The 23,960-nt window shown below is 34.7% G+C and overlaps 1 protein-coding gene across 3 annotated transcripts in view; it reads right to left on the minus strand.

The window, feature by feature from the left end:
• Window positions 1–612: 612 nt before the first annotated feature.
• The window catches only part of CIP2A (cellular inhibitor of PP2A), a 44,087-nt gene continuing 20,739 nt past the window's right edge, over window positions 613–23,960 (minus strand). For all 3 annotated transcript variants that reach the window (XM_055259996.2, XM_063630618.1, XM_063630619.1), the window contains exons 9-21: window positions 18,857–19,075; window positions 17,631–17,790; window positions 15,984–16,125; window positions 14,849–14,948; window positions 12,595–12,713; window positions 10,107–10,302; window positions 9,403–9,477; window positions 9,206–9,316; window positions 6,656–6,852; window positions 3,831–3,944; window positions 3,115–3,197; window positions 1,721–1,860; window positions 613–786 (exon numbers count right to left, since the gene is read on the minus strand). In XM_055259996.2, coding sequence (XP_055115971.1) covers window positions 616–786; window positions 1,721–1,860; window positions 3,115–3,197; window positions 3,831–3,944; window positions 6,656–6,852; window positions 9,206–9,316; window positions 9,403–9,477; window positions 10,107–10,302; window positions 12,595–12,713; window positions 14,849–14,948; window positions 15,984–16,125; window positions 17,631–17,790; window positions 18,857–19,075 — 1,827 coding nt within the window. In that variant the 3' untranslated portion in view covers window positions 613–615. The remainder of the gene's footprint in view (window positions 787–1,720; window positions 1,861–3,114; window positions 3,198–3,830; window positions 3,945–6,655; window positions 6,853–9,205; window positions 9,317–9,402; window positions 9,478–10,106; window positions 10,303–12,594; window positions 12,714–14,848; window positions 14,949–15,983; window positions 16,126–17,630; window positions 17,791–18,856; window positions 19,076–23,960) is intronic.

Raw genomic sequence — 23,960 nt, forward strand, 5'->3', positions numbered from 1 at the left:
ATAGTTTAACACAATAAGTTTTCTAATTTTTATACATTCTATTACCGTTGCATTTTTTTCAAATTTAGAAATTATGCCACAGCAGCAATAAAAATTATTTTAAATTCACTAATATTTTCTTTTGTGCTCCTTCAGAGAAAAACTTCTCTAGCAGTAAAATCATACCTTCTCTCTTTTTACTTTACTTTTTACTTTTACTCTCTCTATATTTTTATTTTGTAATCTTTAGGATTGTTATATCAAGAAAGTTTGGTCTTAAGATCTAAATAATCACGAATAAGAATAAATAAGACAGGCAAAACAGAACAGAAAGCAACTAAGAAAAAGGAAAGAACCTTAGAAAAATGATAATGGAGGTTAGAAATGATTTTCTAATGTAAGAACCAAAGAAAGCCTTAAGCAATAAAAGCCAGAAACAAAAAGTAAAACTTAAAAAATTAAATTTCTATTCAAACTATCAAATAAGAAACATGCATCAGGTCCGGTCTTTACTAAATTAGATAATAACTTCTTATTGTTACGAAGTCACAAATTAACTCCCCTACCCACCCCCCCTTCAATAGATAAATACATAAAAAATATCACGAGATTACAAATTCCAAAATGCCATAATGTCTATATACTGAGATTCACGGTTTCTGGATTTATTTTTCCACCACTTAAACTGTGGATCATTGCTATCATGTGGGAGTGTTTGTTTAATTCCTCTTGCTGAAGTTTCACCAAGGACTCTTTCTCTTCCAAACGACCTTCTAATTGTGCCTTTTGAACCTCTAGGGAGGAAGCCTAAGGAATTGGGGTTGGGGGAAGAATTGAGAAGAAAAATAACTTTAATGTTTTCTCTATACATATATTTTAAGATGCTTTTATTTTTTATTGTACAACAACCATTTCAAGACATACTATAAATATTATACTTCAGTTTATTCAATTACATGGTAAGTTTAAAATGAATAATCATTAAACACTATAATACAAATTGAGAATACACTTTCAACTTGTCTTAAGTTAATGCCAGCAGCTGAAATTCTGCAGAAAATACTGCACACTACATATTAAATTACTAATACGATAATCACATTAAAGCAGAACCAGAAAAACTGTAGATGTGGTACTAAATTTTATGCCTCTTCTGTTACTCAGTAGTAGTAGATCAGTCTTTTAATCCTAGTGTGTTCACATCTTCCTGGTAGTAAACAGGCCAGAAAGTACAATTCATAGCTAGCCAGAAAGTACAATTCATAGCTACCACTCAAGCTATGCAACCATGGTAATATAGAAAGAACCCTGGACTCAGATTCAGAATATATATCTATTGATTCACTTATTAGCTGTGTGACTTTAGTAAGTAACCTCAGACTCAGTTTCTTCAGCTGTAAGTTGAAAATATGTATTAATATTAACATATTATATAATATTTGTTAAAGTGAAAATTATACAGCTACCTATATATGACATCAAGTACTGGTAACCCCTTTCTGTATTCTTTGCACATTGAAAATAGCAGGTGCTGACACAAAGTATCTGTTTAATAACTGCTTGACTATTTTAGAAAATACATTATGAAAACCTCGTAACAAATGATACTCAAGCTGCTTTGAGATCCTAATATCTTCTAAAAAATTTGCTGAAGAAACAGTACATTCCTTTATCCATATTCACCCTTTTCACAACAGACTTTTTCATTTTACTGCAAATGAGAAATGGAACAGATTCTTACCTTAATGCTCAACTCTTTTCTTATCTGTTCTGTTCTGCTTAATTCTTTTCTAAGGATATCAATGGTTTCTCCCTTATCTTCCCTTTCCTTTTGTAAGGTTTTAATCTTTTCTTCTTGTACTTTTGTTTTTTGATGCAAATCTTAAAAGAAAAAAAAAGTCAAGTATATACTCAGAGGTCTTACACTGACTACTCTGAAATGGTTTAGTAGCTACTGTAAGAGCAAAAGAGAAATAACTAGAACAATGAAGAGAAACTTCTCTTATGACAGTATTCTATAGAAAATACCAAATCTCCGTGTCTTTCTTCTATCGTCTGTTCTAAATATAATATGCTATATAGGTAAAGGACAATTCTCAAAGTGTAAGGGTTAGAAAAGGGAGAGCCACAACTATGAAAAATTATATAGGTAGGTGCCTGCGCTCTAAAGCAAGTGAGAACAAAAATGTTTTTCAGGATCATTTCAAATATACCATTAAGAAGCTAGTAACTAAAAGTTACCTAATACTGCCACCTGCTGTTATGTTCCTTAAATATTTTTTTATTTTGAAAAGGGCAATCCATAATCCTATATGATTTAATGAAGGAACAGAAAACCAAATACTCCAAGTTTACACTTCTAAGTGGGAACTAAACATTGAGTACACACAGACATAAAGATGGAAGCAATAGACACTGCAGACTGGAGTTGGCAGGAGGTTGAAAATTACCTATTGCTACCTATTTGGTACTATGCTCACTACCTGGGTGATGAGATCCATACCGCAAACCTCCGTGTCATGCAATATACCCAATGTAACAGACCTGCACACATGCCCCCAATTCTAAAAGTTGAAATTATAAGAAAATTAAATTAAATTAAATGGGCAATCATCTCTTTCCTTTTTTTTTTTTTTTTTTTTTTTGAGACAGTCTCGCTTTGTCACCCAGGTTGGAGTGCAGTGGCGTACTGCAGCCTTGACATCCCAAGTTCAAGAGATTCTCCCACTTTAGCCTCCTGAGTAGCTGGAACTACAGGTGCACACTACCACACCTGGCTAGATTTTTGTATTTTTTGTAGAGACAGGGTTTCACTATGTTGCTCAGGCTGGTCTCAAACTCCTGAGCTCAAGCAATCTACCCATCTCCGTCTCCCAAAGTGCTGGGATTACAGGAGTGAGCCACTGTGCCTGGCCAATTTCTTATAGCTCCTAAATTTAAAAAATATACTGCTTTTTCAACTTGATTAAACTGAAGTGCTTTTGTGAAACATTATGTCAAGAAAAGGGAAGCCATTTCAAATATGATTTAAGGTTTAAAACAGTAAGTAGAAAATAAAAAAGCAAACAAAACCACTCATGCTTCCAAAATAAATACATTAAAAATAGACAATGTATTAAATAAGAAGCCACTTACTTGCTAGCTTATGTTCTCTGTCTACTAGCTGATTCTGTACTTCTTTTCTCTGTTCTTCTTTCTCTATTAATTGGGCAATACTTCTGAAGTTATAAAAAAATAGAAGAAAACATTAATGAACCACCTGCCATTTGTAACTTTTTCTCCCTAACAAGCACTTTGGGAGGCCAAGGTGGGCAGATCACAAGGTCAGGAGATCGAGACCATCCTGGCTAACACGGTGAAACCCCGTCTCTACTAAAAATACAAAAAAAAAGGAAGGTCTCGCTTTGTCACCCAGGCTGGAGTGCAGTGGCATGATCTTGTGCTCGCTGCAACCTCTGCCTCCTGGGCTCAAGTGATTCTCTTGCCTCAGCCTCCTGGGTAGCTGAGATTACAGGCACCTGCCACAAAACCCAGCTAATTTTTGTATTTTCAGTATTTACAGAGTTTCGCCATGTTGGCCACACTAGTCTCAAACTCCTGACCTCATGTGCTCCACCCACCTCAGCCTCCCAAAGTGCTGGGATTACAGGCGTGAGCTACCACGCCTGGCCTTTAAAACAAAATTTCTAGGAACAGCAATTGCCTGTAAATTCCACCAAATATATATCTTATATCTAAAATAAGTGACAATTCTATTAATTTTATCAATAAAAAACAATGTTCTATATAAAGAGAATCATTTTGTTTTTGAAAAATCCTACATTTTCAGAATATAGAACTAGAGATTTTACTTTTCATTTTGTTCCTTGAGTGACTCATTCAACTTTTTCACTGTCTCAATTTGTTTATTCAGAGAATCACATGTGATCTGTAAATCTTTATTCTTCTTTTCAGTACTTTCATTTCTGAAAAGACAAGAAAATGAGTTGGCATCATTATGGAGGAAAACATGGAGAAAAGAAACTCACAGTGTTTTCTTTACTATCTCTTCTAACCAAATTGCATATGCTGGAAGAGAAGGAATGTTATGAAGAAGCAGGACATAAACAGAATTTGATCTACTCTAAAAGGCAGTAAATACATGTTTTGGTTGACTGATGTGGTAAAAATTACTATGAAATAGAAATGCATGGGGCATTAATCTCATATAAAGCCTTATTTTACAGATGATATTGCATTACATAATTTGCTATAAATAAGTTTAGGGTTCTACATTTGTCTCTTTAAAACTCTGTATCTAATAGTCCTATTTATTTTACCTGCAAGGTAAACACAGAAAAAAATCCTTTCTAAAGTGATACTTTGATACTCAACTACCATAAGCATAAAATGTCTTTTTTATTTCACTAAGTACAAAGATTTTTAAAAAGCAACCCAAAAACCAAACCAAAACAAACAAAAAAAACCAGTAGCCAAACTTGGCCAGCAGTTTTTGTATCTAATCCATACAGGAATTTTAACAATCTGAGTTTGAGTACCTTTAGACAGTCCTGACCATTACAAATGACCTTTTCCCCAGCTAGCTTCATTCACATGTTATCCACTTGTCCATTCAAGGAATTTCACCTTCTGGCCCCTAAATCTCTAGCTGGAACATAAGCAGGTCTTACAAACCACGTATTTTTCTTGGACCCTGCCTATCTCTTAGGTTCTCTATGTGAGACAAAGCAGGGATCCCCTTTTTAGGAGGACTGAGGACCTCAAGCTGGAAAATAAAGGAAAATCCTGAGTTCACCCAAGGGAAATTCCAGGGACCTAGCTAGCCCTAGAAGTAAATAAGTAACTTGTTAAACAGGAAGGTAATAGTAGCCTAAATCAAAGTTAACAAACTTAAGAGTACCAGTGATACCTGATTCTTTATAGAACTTAAAGAAAACAACTTAACACATGTCCCTGAGTTATATTTCAGAGACCCAGACCCTCACTGAGGAACCCCACTGACCAGATCCATTGACAAGTAGACCTCAGATAAGGGGGAAATGAAGGCTGAATTTTAACCACTGTTCTTTGTTCTAAGTTTCTTCCTCAGGGTCTTGAACAAAGTCAGTCTCCCTAGCTAGTTAACATTTTTCTACTGACCCCAAATGTTTAACCAAAGCTGCTCTTGCTTAACCAACTGCAAATCGAAAAATCGTTGGGCCTACCCATGACCTGTAAGCCCCTGCTTCACAATATCCTGTCCTTTAAACTTAAACCAATGTGTAACCTTTAACTATTTATGATTTTTGCCTGTAACTTCCACTTTCCTGAAATTTACCCGCCTTTAAAAATCCTTGCTTGCAAGCTATTGGGGAGGTCAGGATTTGAGCATTTGGCTGCCTGGTCCTCTTTGCTTGGCACCCTGCAGTAAAAGCCTTTTTTTCTATCACTGCAAACCTTGGTGCAGATACCTGGTTTTACTATATTGAGCAAACGGACCCCATTTCAGTTCTGTAACATATTTTCTTCACTGCTGAAGTTCTCAACTTGGCTTATCACTAATACCACACTTTATCAGTGGTGCCTCAAACAATCAGACTTCGTAAAAAGTTGCTGGGGTAAATATCCTGTTAAAAAATCACTTTGTCATCATTTTCTAGATACTATTCATTTCTCACCCTTCATTATTATTGATGGGGAAATAAGCATATGTACCATGCCAAGCTAAAAATTTCTGTATCTCTGTATTAACAACATAGAACAATCTTAAAATATAAAGCAATAAACAAGTTCCCCTAGAGTGTTTTTACTTTTATGGGTTGGTAGAAAATACATAATTGTTCCTGGTCTTCCCTGTAATTCAGAAGTTTTACAACTGGCCTAAAAAGATAAAAGAGTTTATAAGGGAGAAAAAAAACAATCAAACTTTGTTAGTAGGCACAAAAATTGGTGCAGATTGAGCAACAGTAATTTGAAAATCCAAAATCAGTCTAAAATCAAAAGTGCTCCAAAATATTAAACTTTTTGAGTGCTACCATTGTGTTCAAAAAGGATACTCAATCTGTGTCACATTTTGGAGGAAAATTTAGAAATATCTATCAAAATATTAAATATACATAGCCTTTAACTTAGGAATTCACCTATGTGAACTTATTCTACAGATATAATCACACATGTAAGTAAACTATAATCAATGACATTAAAAGATGAGTTAAACACTTAACACCTAAATTTCCATTCTATTAGGCTGAATGATATGAAATTGCCAATATTCAACTACTTTTGATCTGCAGAAATGACCATTCAACCTAATACTAATTTGACAACTAATTTTATTTAAAAATTATTAATGAAGTGCCTAACTATGCAACAAGCACTCCTGCAGGCCCCAGGGATCTGTCAGTGATCAAAACAGACAAACTTGTCCTTGTGGAGCGTATCTCCCAAATGACTGCTGACTGTATGAATACATAAAAGAAGTCAACTGGAAAGACCTGTATTTTGTTTCCAACATTGATACTGAGTTTGAGGAAGCAACACTTCATTTCACAATGACTTAAGTTTCTTGCTAATTACTTACCTCATGTGTTATCAGAATATATGAAATACTTACAAAAGGATTTTCGGGTCTCAGAAAAGAAATGCTGTGTGTTCATTCTAGGTTCTAACCTTACACAGAAGATTTTACTTTATTTACCTCTGAAGAAGTTCCATGTAGGATTCTGTCAGTATTTCATGCTCTTCAGCCACAGCCTCTAACTTCCTATTATGTTGAAAGAGATGCTCAATATCACTCTGGGCTCTTTCTGATTCAACTTGCTGTGCCTTCAGCAACACACTAAGCTCTTCATTTTTTCTCTCAACTTCTTTCAACATACTAGCAAGTGTCCGTGCCTTAAAAAAAAAAAAAAAGATAGACTTTACCACTATCATCTATATCATATACTCAACACATACCTACAATTTAAAAGTTTACTAAGTATCTAATAAGCTGGTATCTGTTGGGTCATGCAAAGTGTATTAGTCATATATACTTAGGACTTTACTTCTAATAAGTTGGATACTGTTATAGTTTTTTTTTATTTAATACATTATCTGATAAAAACAATCTCACTATGATCAAATTAATGGAAATGGATACAACTGCAGCAACATGAAGGTAGCGCTACATACAGTATTCAATTAAAAAGTTATGGTCCTCAGAGGTAGCCATTAACACTAAACTGCTAAGTGTGCACACCATCAACATTCTCATTTCAGGTGAGAATTAAGAACAAAATCTTAACGACATCACAGATGCTTAATCAAACACTTAAGATTAAGCTAGTATAATCAAAGAATGTAACCTATACCATAACCTGCATGTATTTATTATGTGATATGAAACACTAAAAAAGGAGAAAAGTCACTAGAATTAAAAAGTTGGTTCCCCCCAGCCCTTTGGATTTTATTTTAGAATGCCAGACAAAACCCTAAGCCTTTCTCTGTTTTTATGACTTTGTGAAGAAGCTGTATCCAGTTATTTAGTGGTATTTTCATAAGAAACTTTTCCAGTAACATGAATAAAATATTAAACTCTCTAATAAAATACAAGACATGTCCAACAGACAGAGAATGTAAGAATGTGCTATGAGGGGAGGCAAAAATTATTTTAATATCACTAATGTTCTTTCTTGTAATTTGTGACAAATTCAACATACCAGTTAAAACAAATGAAACCATGTTAAAATTAGAAAAAAAGAAAGCAATATAGGGAAAAAAAAGAATATCATTATTCTGAAAAGACTTAAGAGGCCTTTTACTAGTCACTTGTTTTGATGCATCTTTCAAAAGCCAGTAACACTTTATTATAATTCATTCATTATAAATAATATCAAGTTGTATAGATTCCATTTGTATCTGCTGGAAATTTCATATTACTGCAGTAAGTTCACTCTTAAGGTATACATTATATATGTACGTAATACAATGCCAAATTTACTGAGCACCTATTATGTGCCAAGTGCTATGCTAGGGCCTGGAGCTATAGAAGCAGTCTTTGATACCATGAGTGGGGGAAAAAAGAATTTCCACGTGGTTTGAAAAATGTTATTAAGAGATAAGCATAGGTTTGATACACAGACGAAGGATCGACAAACATATGTGTGGGAAGGAGACCAGAGTAGGCTTCTGGGTAATGGGGGTATTTTAACTGAAATCTGAAGGATTATGAGTTAGGCAGAAAAGAGGAAAACGTGTTCCAGACATGGAAAGTCAAGTGCCATGACAAGGAAATACCAGAATATGTCAAGTTCCAGAAAAAGCAAAGTGGCCTAACATGGTTGACTGCAAAGAATGCGCAGAAATGAAAGATGTGGATTGAGGCCTATGTAGTTAGAATCCTTATATGCCAAACTAAAGAATTTTAATGATATTCTGAAAGCAACAGCAGCTACTGTGAAAGATACTCAGCACAAGAGGGACAGGATCATTTTACTGCCTTACAGATCCCTGGGGGAGGGGCTAGGTGAAGGGGGTAGAACCAAGGAAAGATGACTGGCTGTAGAGTATCTGAGAAGAGGGTAGAAGACTACAGGTAGGAAGACTAATTGCTCTGCTATGATTCATACAAAAAATGAAAAGGATCCAGCCTATAACAAATAGTGGTAGAAACACAGGGCAGAAAAGAGTAATATTTAGAAGGTAGAATCAACTGGACTTGGTGAATAATTATAGGAGGTAAAAACTGTGTGATTTCCAGGGTTCTTATTTGTAGAACACTAAAAACAGTAGAGGGAATACATAAGAATAATTTTAAGAAGGGAAGGGTGATTAGTTCATTATTGGTTATGCTGAGTTTGTGGTATTTGCTGTATATTTTAATGGAGCAACATAGGCACCTAGAGCTCAGGAAAATGATCTGTGCTTGACATATAAAATTAGGAACATTACTATTTTGGTAACCATTGAAACCACAGAACACATAACTAAAAGAAAAAGGTTTAGAATATAATCCCCAGAGTCCCCAACACTTAAAGGTACAACATAAGTAATATAGGAAAATAATACTAGGTAGCAAAAAAAAAATCAGGTAACGATGTAACCAAAATTAAAGAGGACAGAATTTCAGGAAGAAGGAAGGAGGCATGTCAAATGCTAAGGAGAATTTACTTCAATTAGAGTAACAAATACATAACTAATATTTTGCATGTTTTACTTCATTTATTAATTTTTCTACAAATCAGATGTGTCTTTATATTCTACACACCTCTGTTTCAGCTTGAGTTCTTTGACAGTGATGTTGAGCAATCAGTCTATCAGCCTGTGCAAGGGCTAGAGCTTTTGTTTCCAAAAGATCTTGTAGCCTGCTTTCTTTGGACTACAAGAAAACATATCATTAATTTTCATTTTAGGAATACATCTATTAAAGCTTATTACACATCGTTAAAATAAGCTTATACTCACAGCTAATGTGGATAGTTTCATTTCATATACATCCATTATGTCAGATATTCTCACATCACAAATCTGATCCTTTACCTACATTTTGAGAGAGTAAAAAAAAAATCAGAAAATTTTAATAAAATATTTTGACACGATGACAAAATAAATGCCTACTTCAAAACTAGATCATTAAAACTTAATGATGAGTAACAAAATAAAAACAAACGCTACATCACATAGGTCACAAATATATATATATTTTTTTTGAGATGGGTCTCACTCTGTCACCCAGGTTGGAGTGAAGTGGTGTGATCTCAGCTCACTGCAACCTCTGCCTCCTGGGTTCAAGTGATTCTCCTGCCTCAGCCTTCAGAGTAGCTGAGACAACAGGCATGCGCCACCACGTCCAGCTAATTTTTTGTATTTTTAATAGAGATGGGGTTTCACCATATTGCCCAAGCTGGTCTTGAACTCCTCTCAGCTCAGGCGATCTGCCCGCCTTGGCCTCCCCAAATGCTGGGATTACAGGCGTAAGCCACTGCACCCGGCAAAATGTTGAAATTTTGACTGATTTTTCTTATTTCCAAATTTTCCAGAATATTGTTATTTCTCATATTAAGTTTTCAATAGTGAAATCTGTACCTGACAGTGTTTAGATACATGTTATAATTGGGACTGACATATAGCTAATGTGTACCAGGTTATAATTGCTATTTTTCACTCACCACCATTCCAGACTGAAGTTTCTCTATTAATTCTTCAATATTCAATCCAGGAACACCATCTTTCAAATGAGGAGGAGTTAAACACTTTATTGATGTTGGAAAACTGTGATTTGATGATTGCCAGGGCATTTTTCTGGGTATATGTTCTGTTTCCTGTTGTCTATAGGCATTGTTTGCTGCTATACTTTCTCCAAGTCTGAATGGGAGTCAAAGAAAGGAAAAAAAATTATATGAAAATAGAAAAAAAGGCAGACTTAGTGCAGAATTAGGGAATTTTTAAGAATGGGTCCTTTTTTTGAATAGAAGTCTTCAAATAATCTTGGAGACCACGATGAAATGAAGTCTTGGGAAATATTCCAAATTTTCCAGAACACCCACTTTTCTGTTTTTAACCCTTTATAATGACAGCTTCAGCTCTGGTTTGGAGGCATTGTAAGACTAGTTCATGAGTGTGGATTATCTGTAATAAGTACAGAGTTACTGGTACTGGTCAGAATAATGTTCTTATCATGGGTGATATCACCTGGCCTTTACGTCCTTAGTCCTTTTCCTTTCTCACTCAGTACATACTTTTCACCAACCTGACTTCCATTCTATCCCTTTGAAATCCTCCTTCTCCTACCTCAGGCCTTCATATGAGCTGGTCCTTTATCTGGAACACGCTTTCTACCCCCCAAAAAAAAAAAATATATTTTTTTCACTTATCTCTTAACTAAAGTGCAAACTGCATGATGGCAGGCATTCAGCCTACTTTACTATAGGCTGGGCATGGTGGCTCACACCTGTAACCCCACCACTTTGGGAGGATCACTTGAGTCCAAGAGTTCGAGACAAGCCTAGGCAACCTGGTGAGACCCTACCTCTATAAAAAAATAAATAAATTAAGTAGGTGTGGTGGCACAAGCCTGTGGTCCCCGCTACTCAGGGGGTTGAGTTGGGGGTATCACTTGAGCCCCAGAGGTCGAAGCTGCAGTGAGTCATGATCACACCACTGCACCCCAGTCTGGGTGATAGAGTGAGACCCTGTCTTGAAAACAAACAAGTAAATACACACACAAAAAAACCCCACCTACCAATGCATCCATAATATAAATTCAGCTTATTAAACTGCCCAAGATAATGTCAAATAAGGGCATTAAATAGTAAGCATAAAATGGACATCTGAGATAATGCCCAAAGAGAAAATTATTTACAACACAAATAAGACAGGGAATGCCAAAACACAGTGAAAATGGTAGGAAGGCCTCACACACAGAGGCAGAGGATAAGACTCCCATGTTCAGTGAGGCTGCAGATTTCCCCTTTGAAGCTTTTAAGGTTTTGTTTCATGTCAGATTACCAGTTTATGCAAGCAGGCCACCACAAAATAGAGCAGCTTTACAGACCACTTTTAACTTGTAACTTGAAAAGCTTCCTATGTATTTTTGTTGCTGCTGTTAAAACAATATTTATTATAAAATTAAGGGAATTTTGGTTATATGTCCTCTAGGTCTTACATCCCATACTTTAACTCTTAAGGTATGATGACCTAAATTGCTAATTCTGAAAAGTGGAATTGCTAAATCAGTGAATAGCATACAGCATGGACCAGCACTTTTTCTTATAGGTCAAGATAGTAAGTATTTTAGACTCAAGGGCCTATCTGGTCTCTGTCACAATCACTCAATTCTGCTTTTATAGAGTGAAAGCAACATAGACAGAGTATAAAAATGAGTGGGTGTGGCCATATTCCAATAAAACTATTTACAAAAACAGGTGCCTGTCCACTGGCCAGTTTTCTGACCCCAGTATATAGGGAATATCTTACCTGTTTATCAACTACTTCAAATTATTCAAACCATTTTTACAAATTCATACATACAAATGACTTAAAAAAATTTTAAACCAGACTCCTAAAAGACATTTAGTTCAGAGAGCCCTGAAACTGAATTTTTTTTGAAACATAATTGCAAATATTCTTATTGCTTACAAGTAACGAGTATAGTAGAAAATTTTGCCTGGTCGTCATTTTTCCACTTTCTGATAAAAGCTCAGATTTTTTTCTTTAGGAACTCTCCTATTCTCCTATCCCAACTAACTTTTAGTCCACATCATTCTCATGGATAACCCAGGCCTGGTCAATGACTAATGCTTAGACCTTTTCCTTAAACAGTCAGGAAGGAAAAGCTCTTTCTATGGAGGAACTAAACTGGGAGGATGTAAGCTTAAGAGTGTCCAGAAGTTATCATTAAAAAGAAGTGGCTAGAGACATAGAGGGATAGTACCTGAAGAACATTTAACTGCCTGGATCTAGCTTTTCCCTGAGTGAGTATACATCTGAACTTTTCATTTATAAGAATCAAACATTTTTAGAAATCACTTGAAAAATTACTATTACAATGAAGTCTTCATTTCACTAATTTGCTTGTGTATCTACACTGAGGACTAAAGAAACATAGCAGGGTATTCCAACACCAGAAGAGATACACTGCTAATGATTACAACTCACACTAAAGCAGGAAAATCTGGCAGTGGAGCAGCTTCCAATAATATTCTCAGTCCAGACTGTACTTGTTCTCTATTATCTGACGTTAAAGCAAAAGCCAAAGGAGTAATCAAACGTGGGTCCTAAATAAATCAGAAACCAAAAAAGAAGAAGCAGAAAGAATAAACAATGTCAGCTCTTTTAGATAGCAGGTGAGTAAATATATGTAAATCTTAATTCTAGGCAAATTCTAAAATGTTTCTAATGTTTGATTATAGTCTATATTATAATATAGTTTGAATATATTATACCTTGTTATAGCTGTTTACACTGCCATGCAATCAATATTAACACTAGTTTAGAAAAAATCTGGCAAAGGTTTTGAATGCTTTCAAATGTGCCTATGAAATTATGCCTTATATATTTTCGTAGATTAAAAAACCCACAACTGACTGATGTGTAGAATTAATGTTTTTTTCCAAGCTATCATTTAAAAGAAAAAAATGGCCAATCACTTCCAAATTAAGGCTATAAAATAAAAAGTAAAATTCAAATTAAATTAGAACATTTAAATTTAAAGATCAAAAAAATACAGTTACTTCAATCATTCATGTCAGTAAATATTTTACATTAGTATTGTAAGCCCCAAGTCATCAACATATATCTAAAATGTCTGGGACCAGAAGTGTTTCAAATTTCTGATTTTTTTCAGATTTTAGAATATTTACATGTACTTACTGGTTGGGCATCCCTAATCCAAAAACCCAAAATGCTTCAGTGAGCACTTCGAGTATCACCTTTGAGCCTCATTTTGGTACTTAAAACGTTTTGTTTTTTGGAGCATTTCAGATTTCAGATTTTCAAATTAGGGATGCTCAACCTGTATTATGAAAAACATATCTTAAATAATGGACATAACATCAGTTTGACTCCTTTAAAAATACATTGAGATATTAGTGAAGAAAATATTAAAATATAAATCCCTTATAATTAAAATATTGAGTACCTTGTAGGTACTTGAGTATAATCCAATGTCACAGAACTGTGATAAGAGCAGAGCTTTATCTCCAAAACTCTCAATGGTAAGCCTCATTATTTCCAGTTTGTAGTCGAGGAAATTGAAGTTGAGAGAGGTGAAATAACTTACTCAAGCCTGTACTAAGAACCAGTAGAGTCAGCATTTGAACTCAGTCCCTTAAACATGCTCTCAAAACATACCAGTGGTCCCTGCCTAAGGTTTCAGTTTTGGCTTCTATACTGTCTATACAGTCACTAGAGACGTCTCTGTTAAGCTACTGTAGTAACTTAATTCACACATTTTTGTTAAACATCTGTTGTAAAGGTAGCTGTTGTAGATATCAAGGTAGATATTATTACACAAAGTTTTTAAGAGGCTAATATTTTGGACTAGTCTCCTCCACTATGCTTTAGCAGACCAGATCAAACTAGAAAGGAGTCACTGGGTGAGTGCCATGTAATCAAACTGCACTTTGAAATGGGCCAGTTTTCCAAAAAACCAGGTTTCAGTCAACCTGAGTCAGTGTAATAAGGAAGCCCCCTTTATTATAACTCTATAAGAAAAGTAACTTTGAAATGACCAATCTGCTTTTAGTTCCCTATTTGTGCTTTCTTCAGCCCTTTTCTGGACTATAAAGTCAACCTTCTCTGCTTAGCCCAGGGGAATGATTCATTCTATTTTACAGAATGAGGCTGCCAAATTCTAGAATCATAAATAAAAGCCAGTTAGAACTTTGAACTAAATTTGTTGTACTTTGTCTTTTGATAACATCTAGAGATCATATTCAGCTACTATTATCATTGAAATTTGTGAGTTAGCTATTTTCTGCACAGCCCTTCTAATTATCACAATCAAGTCTTTTTCTTCCAGCTGTCTCCCTATCCCCTTAATACCCTACCCATCAACCCTAACCAAAAACAAAAATCCTAAAACAAATACCACTCTTCCTCCAATGCCAACAGAAACAAATGAAGAAATGTACAAATACAATACAAGAAAGGAAAAGGCTGAGGAAGCAGCACTATTGTGAACATTCTCTACATTAGTGTCATGAGCACTTATGTTCAATTCCTGTGAAAGTATATAAAATAACTGTGCAGTGAGACTATTATAACTGCTTAAGACAACAACTTTAAACTTTCTTCTCATTGCCAATTCTAAGAGATTTATCTTCTAAAGATTAAGAATACTAAAACAGAAACTTATATTAGGACCATTTATGTATGAATAAACTTCAATGTTTGAAGAGTTTAAACTCACCTGAAGGATTTTGTAGAAGCTCACTTCCATACCAGGAATCAATGGTTTAAGTTTGTTAATCAAATCAAGAGTTTTCAAAATTATATCAGCAGCAAGTTTGCTTTAAAGATAAATAGCATTTAAATTAGATAACTGAAAAATTTCTTAGAGCTTGTTTCTGTCCAAAATTCTAAAGAAAATGAAAAAACCAACACTTGTGTTTTTAAAATTCAAGATGATAAAGTCCTGTTTCTATTGAGAAGTACAAATCTCAAAGCAATCAACATTCTTAAAACTCAAGACCCAAAAAGAACAAACTGGCATTAATAGCCTTAGTTTAGACAGTGTTTCTTTTACTACCAACATGCTTCAACTTTCTGTTTCAAGTAAGTAGTAGTTTTGAAACACAGTCCATTTAATTCTTAGCTTTGTCACTAGAATATCAACAATAGATGGTAACCTTAGGCAATATAGAATATCTAATATGTAATGAATGAATTACACTAGGTCATGTTCTGAGTTTTGAACCTGAAAGGAGTATACAAATATAAAAACAGATAATTCTTACTCTAAAGGTGCACAATTACTGAAAATTGTGACATTTGTGGAAACAGAAACAAATCACAGTATCTAGCACTCAGCAGGTCCTCAGTAAAGATTAGATGGACTTAATTCATGAGGAGGGAAGGGGTATAAAGTAATATCTTTTTACCATCAGTGAAAATCCACCTTTAACCATAATTCCTGACCTGCCAAGGAAGGAGAGTTGTCTGTTATTAAAAACCCTTTAGCAGTGACAGATTTCCTTGTAATAAAACTACCCTTCTGTTTTTTCATGCTTTTCATTTAAAAAAGTAAAATTACTGAGGCAATGTCAAAAAGGAGCTCCAGAAATGTTCAGAACCCTTAATTATAGTAAGTTAAAACAAGACAAAACAAACCTAAACAATAAAAAACAACAAATGTTAATACCTTTCTTCAAAAAGCACACAATCTACAAATTGAATGAATTTACAAAAAATTCATTATGAAAATGTTTGTTAATCTGTTAACCTTAAGTTATAACCAAAGGATGGTCCTCCAAAAGGATGAGAATCACCACATCTTTTGATTTTTTACGGCCTTGCCATTTTGTTATTAGAGTTTATATACTCACCATAATTCAGAATCTGCGACCTTTGTTCCAAATCCCAGGTCAATCTTGCCATATGTAAATTGTTGTTCTATAAGAGTCGTACACTTGACAGTTGTCAAGATTTTTGCAATATGCATTTTTAGTGTATCATCTCCACAGAGAGGTAAGTTTTGTTAAGATATACAACAAAAAAATTCTCACTTTATGTGTAAAAGATAATTCAGGATGATTTCATACAAATTATATCATCACTGTCATCCAGTATAATTATTGTTAAATTAGCTCAATGACAGACAAGGAAACTGAAACTCACACAATTTAAATGACTAGCAAGTGGTAAGAGATGGACTGGCACCAAAGGTTTCTGACTCATTGGTTAAAATAGCGAGGATATCTCTCCATTGGATGTCTGTTTTTTGTTAGCAAGAATCTCAATGGTTCAATAAATATTTATTGAATAAGGGTAAGTTGTTTTGTCATATTTGTATATTATAAATTAATGTAAATAGCTATTATTTTAAAAGGGCCAAGTTGTGGTCCAATTCAATGAGAAGGCCCTAATTATAAATATCTCTAAGGTCAAGCAATCATGTATCCCTACTGCAGTGGTTCTCAATTTTGGCTGCATGTTAGAATCAACTGGGTAGTTTAAACAATCACAAACAAAAAAGCCAACACACAAACACACACCACCTAATGATTTCAGGGTTTCACATCACTCCAATTAAATTAGAATCTCTTGAAGTAAGGTTCTAGCATCGATTTTTTTTTTTTTACATGTTCTCCAGGTGATTTTAGGTAGGAAATCAGGGTTGAGAGTCGCTGCTTTAAAGGAAGAAAATTAAGGAGCAGTACCTTAGAAGAGGATATTAAACAGAGGTGGAGTTTGCTCTAGGACAGAGTAGAACATATTCTTGTTGCTCTGAGATACAAGGAAACCTGACTAGATACATTTAAGAGATCTGGTTGAGATACAGTGGCTCTTTAATCACAGTAAAAAAGCATTAATGAAATATTTTAAAATTGGGACTTTTAGCAACTCAGAATTAGTTGGTCTATGAAAAAGTAAACATAATGAAGACCTAGAAAATCAGTATATAGAAGTTAAGCAGTGAAACTAAAAGGTTTCTTTTTAAATGAATGAATTTGTGTTGATATACTTGTCTTTTCTTATAACCATTATTAAAGCAATTATGAAGGCTTTATTTTTAAAACATAAGGTAAAACAATTGAGCTAAAATCATGACAACTCTATCAGTATTTCTTTATCTACGAATACACATCACCAAAAAATGGCACTACTAATCGTCCAGGGGCAATAATTAGCATCAAGCAGAAAACAGTAACATGGAGTAACAGAATAGTCATTTTAGAATTTACCACCAAATGTCAAATTGTGATACAAATGTTAAAATCAAGCTTAAAGAGCATTTTAAAAAATGTACCTTAACTTAAAAGTTTCACACAGAAAAATAAGGAAAAAAAATCATGGATCTTTTTCATGCATTAAGAATTTTTTCTACAGTTCAAATTTTAGTTCAATAATTCTAGATAAATATGAGCATAGAGTGACAAATTACAAATAAAGACAAAATGCAGTGAATGCAATACTAGAAAAAAAAGAATGTTTAGTTATATAGTTTTCACGTTAATGACAGTAAAGGATATTTAACAAAACTTCAATGGCCTTGGCAATCCTTTCACATTTTTTTCTTATTAAAGCCTCATCTAGATTTTGTTCTGTGAACTGAAGTTGATCAAGGATTGTAGGCAGCAGAAGGGTCACAAAACGATCAGCCAAGGAACAGTTAGCAGTATCTATTACATCCTGGAGAATTATCCATCACAAATGATTAAAAGCAGAGATGGAATATACAATACAGAAAAAGTCATCAATGAATTGTAACACTCTCTTTAAATTTTTTATATTTCTTTCAATATGCCATTGACCTAAGTCTCCTGTGAATATTTAAATTTTTATTTAAAATGTATACTTTTATCCAGTTTTGAGGGCTATGGCTTTTTTCTCAAATTAGACAGTAAGGTTTTACAAACAAGACTTTTTTAGACAGACTTTGTGATTTAAAAATTATTCTAAACTAAAAGTATTTACTGAAAACAAATATCCTGAATCTGCTAAAAGTAATAACAATAATTAAATAATAGACATTGGTCTTAATAGTTTATGACCACAAATAATTTCCATCAAGACCCTCAAAGGGCTTTTTAAATGTTAAAACTGATTGTTAAATAATCAAGACCAAGATAAAATAGAAAATTTTGTGCATAACTCTTAATGAACATATTTAATCACTTCATACACATATTTGTGTATAAGATCCAGTTATGTGAAGGGAAATACTTTCAGGAGATATTGGGTTAGACAGAATGGATTTATAAACAGGGAGAATAGTAGAGAATACTAAATTGCCCAGACAGTAAGATCTACCAGAATGTGGAGTTTTGTCTGTATCTTAAGTGCCTAGCACATTATCTGGCATGCTCTACTCCATTTCACTGACTGAATCCAATATGCCTCTATTATCCATTCAATGGCCTAATAAACTTGGTAGATGGCATCTATCGCAATGGAGAGACAATGTAACTATGCCCAGTAGTCATGCAACAAATTATATAAATCTTTTTAGTATCTTTACTTATTACACTGAAATGAGAGCTATATATATATATAAAAACTACTCAGTGAAAAAAAAGGAAAACACTAATATATATGACTGGCAGAAAAAAACCTAGCAAGTCTAGTATGACTGTTAGTAATTGAGATGTTTTCCTCAAGTGTATGAACTGGAAGTTTACAAAGAATGTTTTTGAAGACAAATTGTTAATTGAGAGTAACAAAAGTAGAAAAGCCAATCTGTCAGTCATCCTATTACCTCAAATATTTCCTTGAATAACTCCAATGCTAAAACAGAACAGTTTTCTGATCCATCCAAAGGTTGGCTTAACCAGTGCAGTAGAGCCACAGTAGGTTCTAAACATTTAGTATGGCTTCCCAGAGTGGCGCTGCCAGGTGGAGACTGTTTAAACATCATCTGAGTGAGCATATGGCGCAGCTGAGTCACTGAACAGAAGGCAAGAAGTAATTCTAAAACCTGTGCAATATAAAGTCTTCATTAAACATCAATTTCACTGAACTTTAATATACAAAGCAAGTGTATGATGAAGCTGAAAATGCTACATATTTTAAAGAAAATATTCTAAAACAAAACTTAAGTTTTTTCTTTCAATATTATTTTTCAAATGTGTGAACAGGTTCTAAAAGGTTATAAAATAAACTTATTAATGGTGGTTACTCCTGATAAGCAGGACTGTGAGAACCTCAGAGGGAAGGTCAACTTCAACTAATGTTAAACTCCTCCCACTCCTTCCATACTACTTATTTTTAAACAGAAACCTGTTTTGTTTATAAATGACCAAAAAAACCCTAAAAAATAAAATTAGAATTAACAATATTCGTTAAAATCCTAAAATTCAATAACTGCTATAAAGGATACTGTAGCATAGAATATAAAACCTTCAGGATGGTTATTTCCACACTGTTTGCATACTGTTGGCATTATGACCCTTAGCTCTCCTACTGTACCCCATTTTTCCTCTACTTTATAAACTGGGCCTTATACCATAACATCCCCCATCAACCAGTTTATTAGATGTTAAGATAAATTCCACCTCATTTCACATACTACCAACCTATCACTAAAAAAAAAAATTTTTCTTAAGATCTCCTTGTCTCTCTACTTATTTCCAACTTTTTAAGTCTGTTTCTTACAAATGATATATAATCGGGATTTGTGTTTTAATCAACTTGATAGTATCTGAATTTAAAAGAATCCAGTCCATTAGCATTTACTGTGACAAGTGATAATCTTTAATAAACTGCAGTACAGTCATGTGTCACTTAGTGATGCATATGTTGCTTAATGCATCATTAATTCTGTTGTGTGAACATCCTAAGAGTGTACTTACACAAACCTAGATGGTAGAGCCTACTATGTCCCTTTATTGCCCGTGGGCTACAAACCTGTACAGAATATTACTGTACTAAATACTGTAGGCAACTATAACACAACTGTAAGTACTTGTGTATCTAAACATAGAAAAATACAGTAAGATTAAATAAGATTAAAAACGGTACACCCATATAGGATACTTACCATAAACAAAACTTGCAGGACTGGAAGTTGCTCTGGGTGAGTTAATGACTGAGTAGTGAGTGAATGTAAAGGCCTAGGACATTACTGTATATTGCTGTAGACTTCATAAAGACTGTATGCTTAAGCTACACTATTTTTTAAAATTTCTCTAATAAATTAACCTTAGCTTACCAGAACTTTTTAACTTTATAAACGTGTCCATTTTTAAAGTTTTTGACTCTTTTGTAGTAAGAGAAACACACTGTACAGCTATACAAAAATACTTTATTTACATCTGTAGTCTATCAGTTTTTTTTCTATTTTTAAAATGTGGGTTTTTTCTTTTTAAACTTTTTTTGTTAAAAACAAAGACACAAACACAGACATTAGCCCAGGTCTACACAGGGCCAGGGTAATCAATACCACTTCCACCTCCACATCTTGTTCCACCGGAAGGTCTTCAGGGGCAGTAACACACAAGGAGCTGTTATCTCTAATAACAACAATACCTTCTTCTGGAATACCTCCTGAAAGACCTGCCTGGCTGTCTTACAGTTAACTTTTTTGTAAGCAGAAGTACACTCTAAAATAACAAAGAATAAGTGGTAACACCTTTATCAAAATACTATGTACTGTATACAATCTTAATACGTGTTATAGTTTTATACAGCTGGCAGCTCAGTAGGTTTGTTTACACCAGCATCACCACAAACACATGTAATGCATTGCACCACCACGTTAGAACGGCCATAATTCCATAGGCAATAAGAAGTCTGTGTCTGTCATTGACTAAAATGTCATTATGTAATGCATGACTATATTTATTTTTGAATAGGTAATACATTCACATGGTTCAAAAGACAAACCCTGTAGGCAAGCAATGTTACCAATTGTTTGTGTATCTTACCAGATGTCCGTTATAAACATACAAGCAGATAGCTTTCCATGTACATTAGTTTTCTTTTAATGTACACATATAAAAGTAAAAAAACTAATTACTAGTGCAGAGCTAGATGACTTTCCCAAAATGAACATATTCCACTGTTGATGGCATTTGGGTTATCATTGTTAGCTATTAGGAGCAGTACTACATTTTGTACACATGTATACAATTCTTTGGGATAAATACTTATGAGATTTCTGGGTCGTAGTTTATACATATGCCCAGTATTAATAGATACCAGTTTTCATAATTGGTTGTTCTGTGAGTACTAAATGAGAGTTATAGTATGTTTGCTATTTTCCTTATTTTTCATTTTAATCAACTGGTGGGTGTCAGATGGTATCACACTACCATTTAAATCTGCATTTCCCTTAAGATGGATAAAGTGGTAAATCACTTCATGTTTACTGACCAATTCAACTTTTTTGCTCAAGTATCTGTTCGGCTCTGTGTTTTTTCTGATATATACATACAACATAGAAAAATAATATATTTTGGATAAGAGTTCTTTGTTAGATATATGCATTGTAGATATCTATTCCCATTCTTTGACTTTTCATTCTTTTATTAGTGGTCTTTTCATAAATAGAAACAATTTTAATGTGGCCCAACTTACCGACATTTTTAGTGTATAGTTAGTGCTTTTGTTTCCTGTTTAAGAAAATCATTGTCTACCCCAAGGCCGTGAAGATGCTCTTTAGGTGTTTTTTCCAAAACCTTCCTTATTTTTACTCTTCACATTTAAATCTGCAACCTATCTTATACTGATTTTTGCATTTGGTATGAGGTAGGGGGTCAAGATTCAGTTTTTCCCCATATGTATATTCAATTGACCCAGTGTCATTTATTGAAATGACCATACTTTTAAGACTCTACTGTTGTCAATCAGGAGACCATACGCTGTGGGTTTGTTTCTGCTCCATTCTGTTCCACTGGGCTATCATTATGACAAAATACGGCACTGTCTTTAGACTAATCCCCTAAGCACCTGACATTTTAAAAAATCAGTTAATAGCATCATTTAAAAACTTCATGTTCTATTTGTCACGAGAATATAAAATATGTATTTACTGATCTTGTATCCAGCCAACTTGTTAAATAGATTCACTTAATTTTAATAATAGATTTTAGATTTTCTATACTCTCATGTCATCTGAATAGTGAGTTTTATTTCTTCCTTTCCAATCTCTATAACTTTTTAATTTATCTTGCCTTATTAGGCTGGTTGGGACCACCAATACTAAGCTGAACATCACTGGTGATAATGAACATTCTTTTCTTATTCCTAATCTTGAGAAAAGCTTTCAATAATTTGCCATTTAAAAAGATAATGCAGTAGATTTTTGGTAATTACTGTATCAGGGAAAGGAAGTTACTGTTTATTCCTAGTGTGCTAATCTTTATCTTGAATAGGTGTTAAATTTTATCAAATGCTATTCCACCTTTAATGAGATAATATAATTTTTCTGCTTTTTTGTTAATGTGGGAAATTATATTAATTTCTAAATGTTAAACCATCTTTGCAATCCTGGAATAAACCCCATTTGGTAATAAGACATGATCCTTTTTATGTGTCACTGATTTTGATTTGCTGTTTTGTTTAGAATTTTTGCAATATGTTCATGAAAGATATTGAGCCATAATTTTCATTTGTTGTAGTATCCTTGTCAGGTTTTGCTATCAAGGTTATACTGGCCTTATAACCAAAGACACTATACACTATTATAGGTTAAAAAAAGACACTCAACTATATCTTCCCCACCAAGATGTATTTTGCTTTCACTTCTCCCCACTTCTTTCTATCATAACGCGAATTATTTTTTACTTTAAAAAATGAAGTTTTAAATTTTTATTTAGGGAGGTGGAGCCAAGATGGCCGAATAGGAACAGCTCCGGTCTCCAGCTCCCAGCCCCAGCGACACAGAAGACGGGTGATTTCTGCATTTCTGCTTGAGGTACCGGTTTCATCTCACTAGGGAGTGCCTAACAGTGGGTTCAGGACAGTCGGTGAAGCGCACTGTGCGCGAGCCTAAGCAGGGCGAGGCATTGCCTCACTCGGGAAGCGCAAGGGGTCAGGGAGTTCCCTTTCCTAGTCAAAGAAAGGGGAAACAGACGGCACCTGGAATATCGGGTCAGTCCCATCCTAATACTGCGCTTTTCCAACGGGCCTGGAGAACGGCACACTGGGAGATTGTGTCCCACACCTGGCTCGGAGGGTCCTATGCCCACAGAGTCTTGCTGATTGCTAGCACAGCAGTCTGAGATCAAGCTGCAAGGCCGCAGCGAGGCTGGGGGAGGGGCGCCCGCCATTGCCCAGGCTTGCTTAGGTAAACAAAGCAGCCAGGAAGCTCCAACTGGGTGGAGCCCACCACAGCTCAAGGAGGCCTGCCTGCCTCTGTAGGCTCCACCTCTGGGGGCAGGGCACAGACAACCAAAAACTCAGCGAGAACCTCCACAGCCTTAAATGTCCCTGTCTGACTGACAGCTTTGAAGAGAGTAGTGGTTCTCCCAGCACGCAGCTGGAGATCTGAGAACGGACAGACTGCCTCCTAAAGTGGGTCCCTCACCCCTGAGCAGCCTAACTGGGAGGCACCCCCCCAGTAGGGACAGACTGACACCTCATTCAACCGGGTACTCCTCTGAGACAAAACTTTCAGAGGAACTATCAGACAGCTGAATTTGTGGTCTCACGAAAATCCGCTGTTCTGCAGCCACCGCTGCTGACACCCAGCCAAACAGGGTCTGGAGTGGACCTCTAGTAAACTCCAACAGACCTGCAGCTGAGGGTCTTGTCTGGTAGAAGGAAAATTAACAAACAGAAAGGACATCCACACCAAAAACCCATCTGTACATCACCATCATCGAAGACAAAAAGTAGACAAAACCACAAAGATGGGGAAA

Source organism: Symphalangus syndactylus, chromosome 21, assembly GCF_028878055.3.
Source record: "Symphalangus syndactylus isolate Jambi chromosome 21, NHGRI_mSymSyn1-v2.1_pri, whole genome shotgun sequence".
NCBI classification, from domain to species: domain Eukaryota; kingdom Metazoa; phylum Chordata; class Mammalia; order Primates; family Hylobatidae; genus Symphalangus; species Symphalangus syndactylus.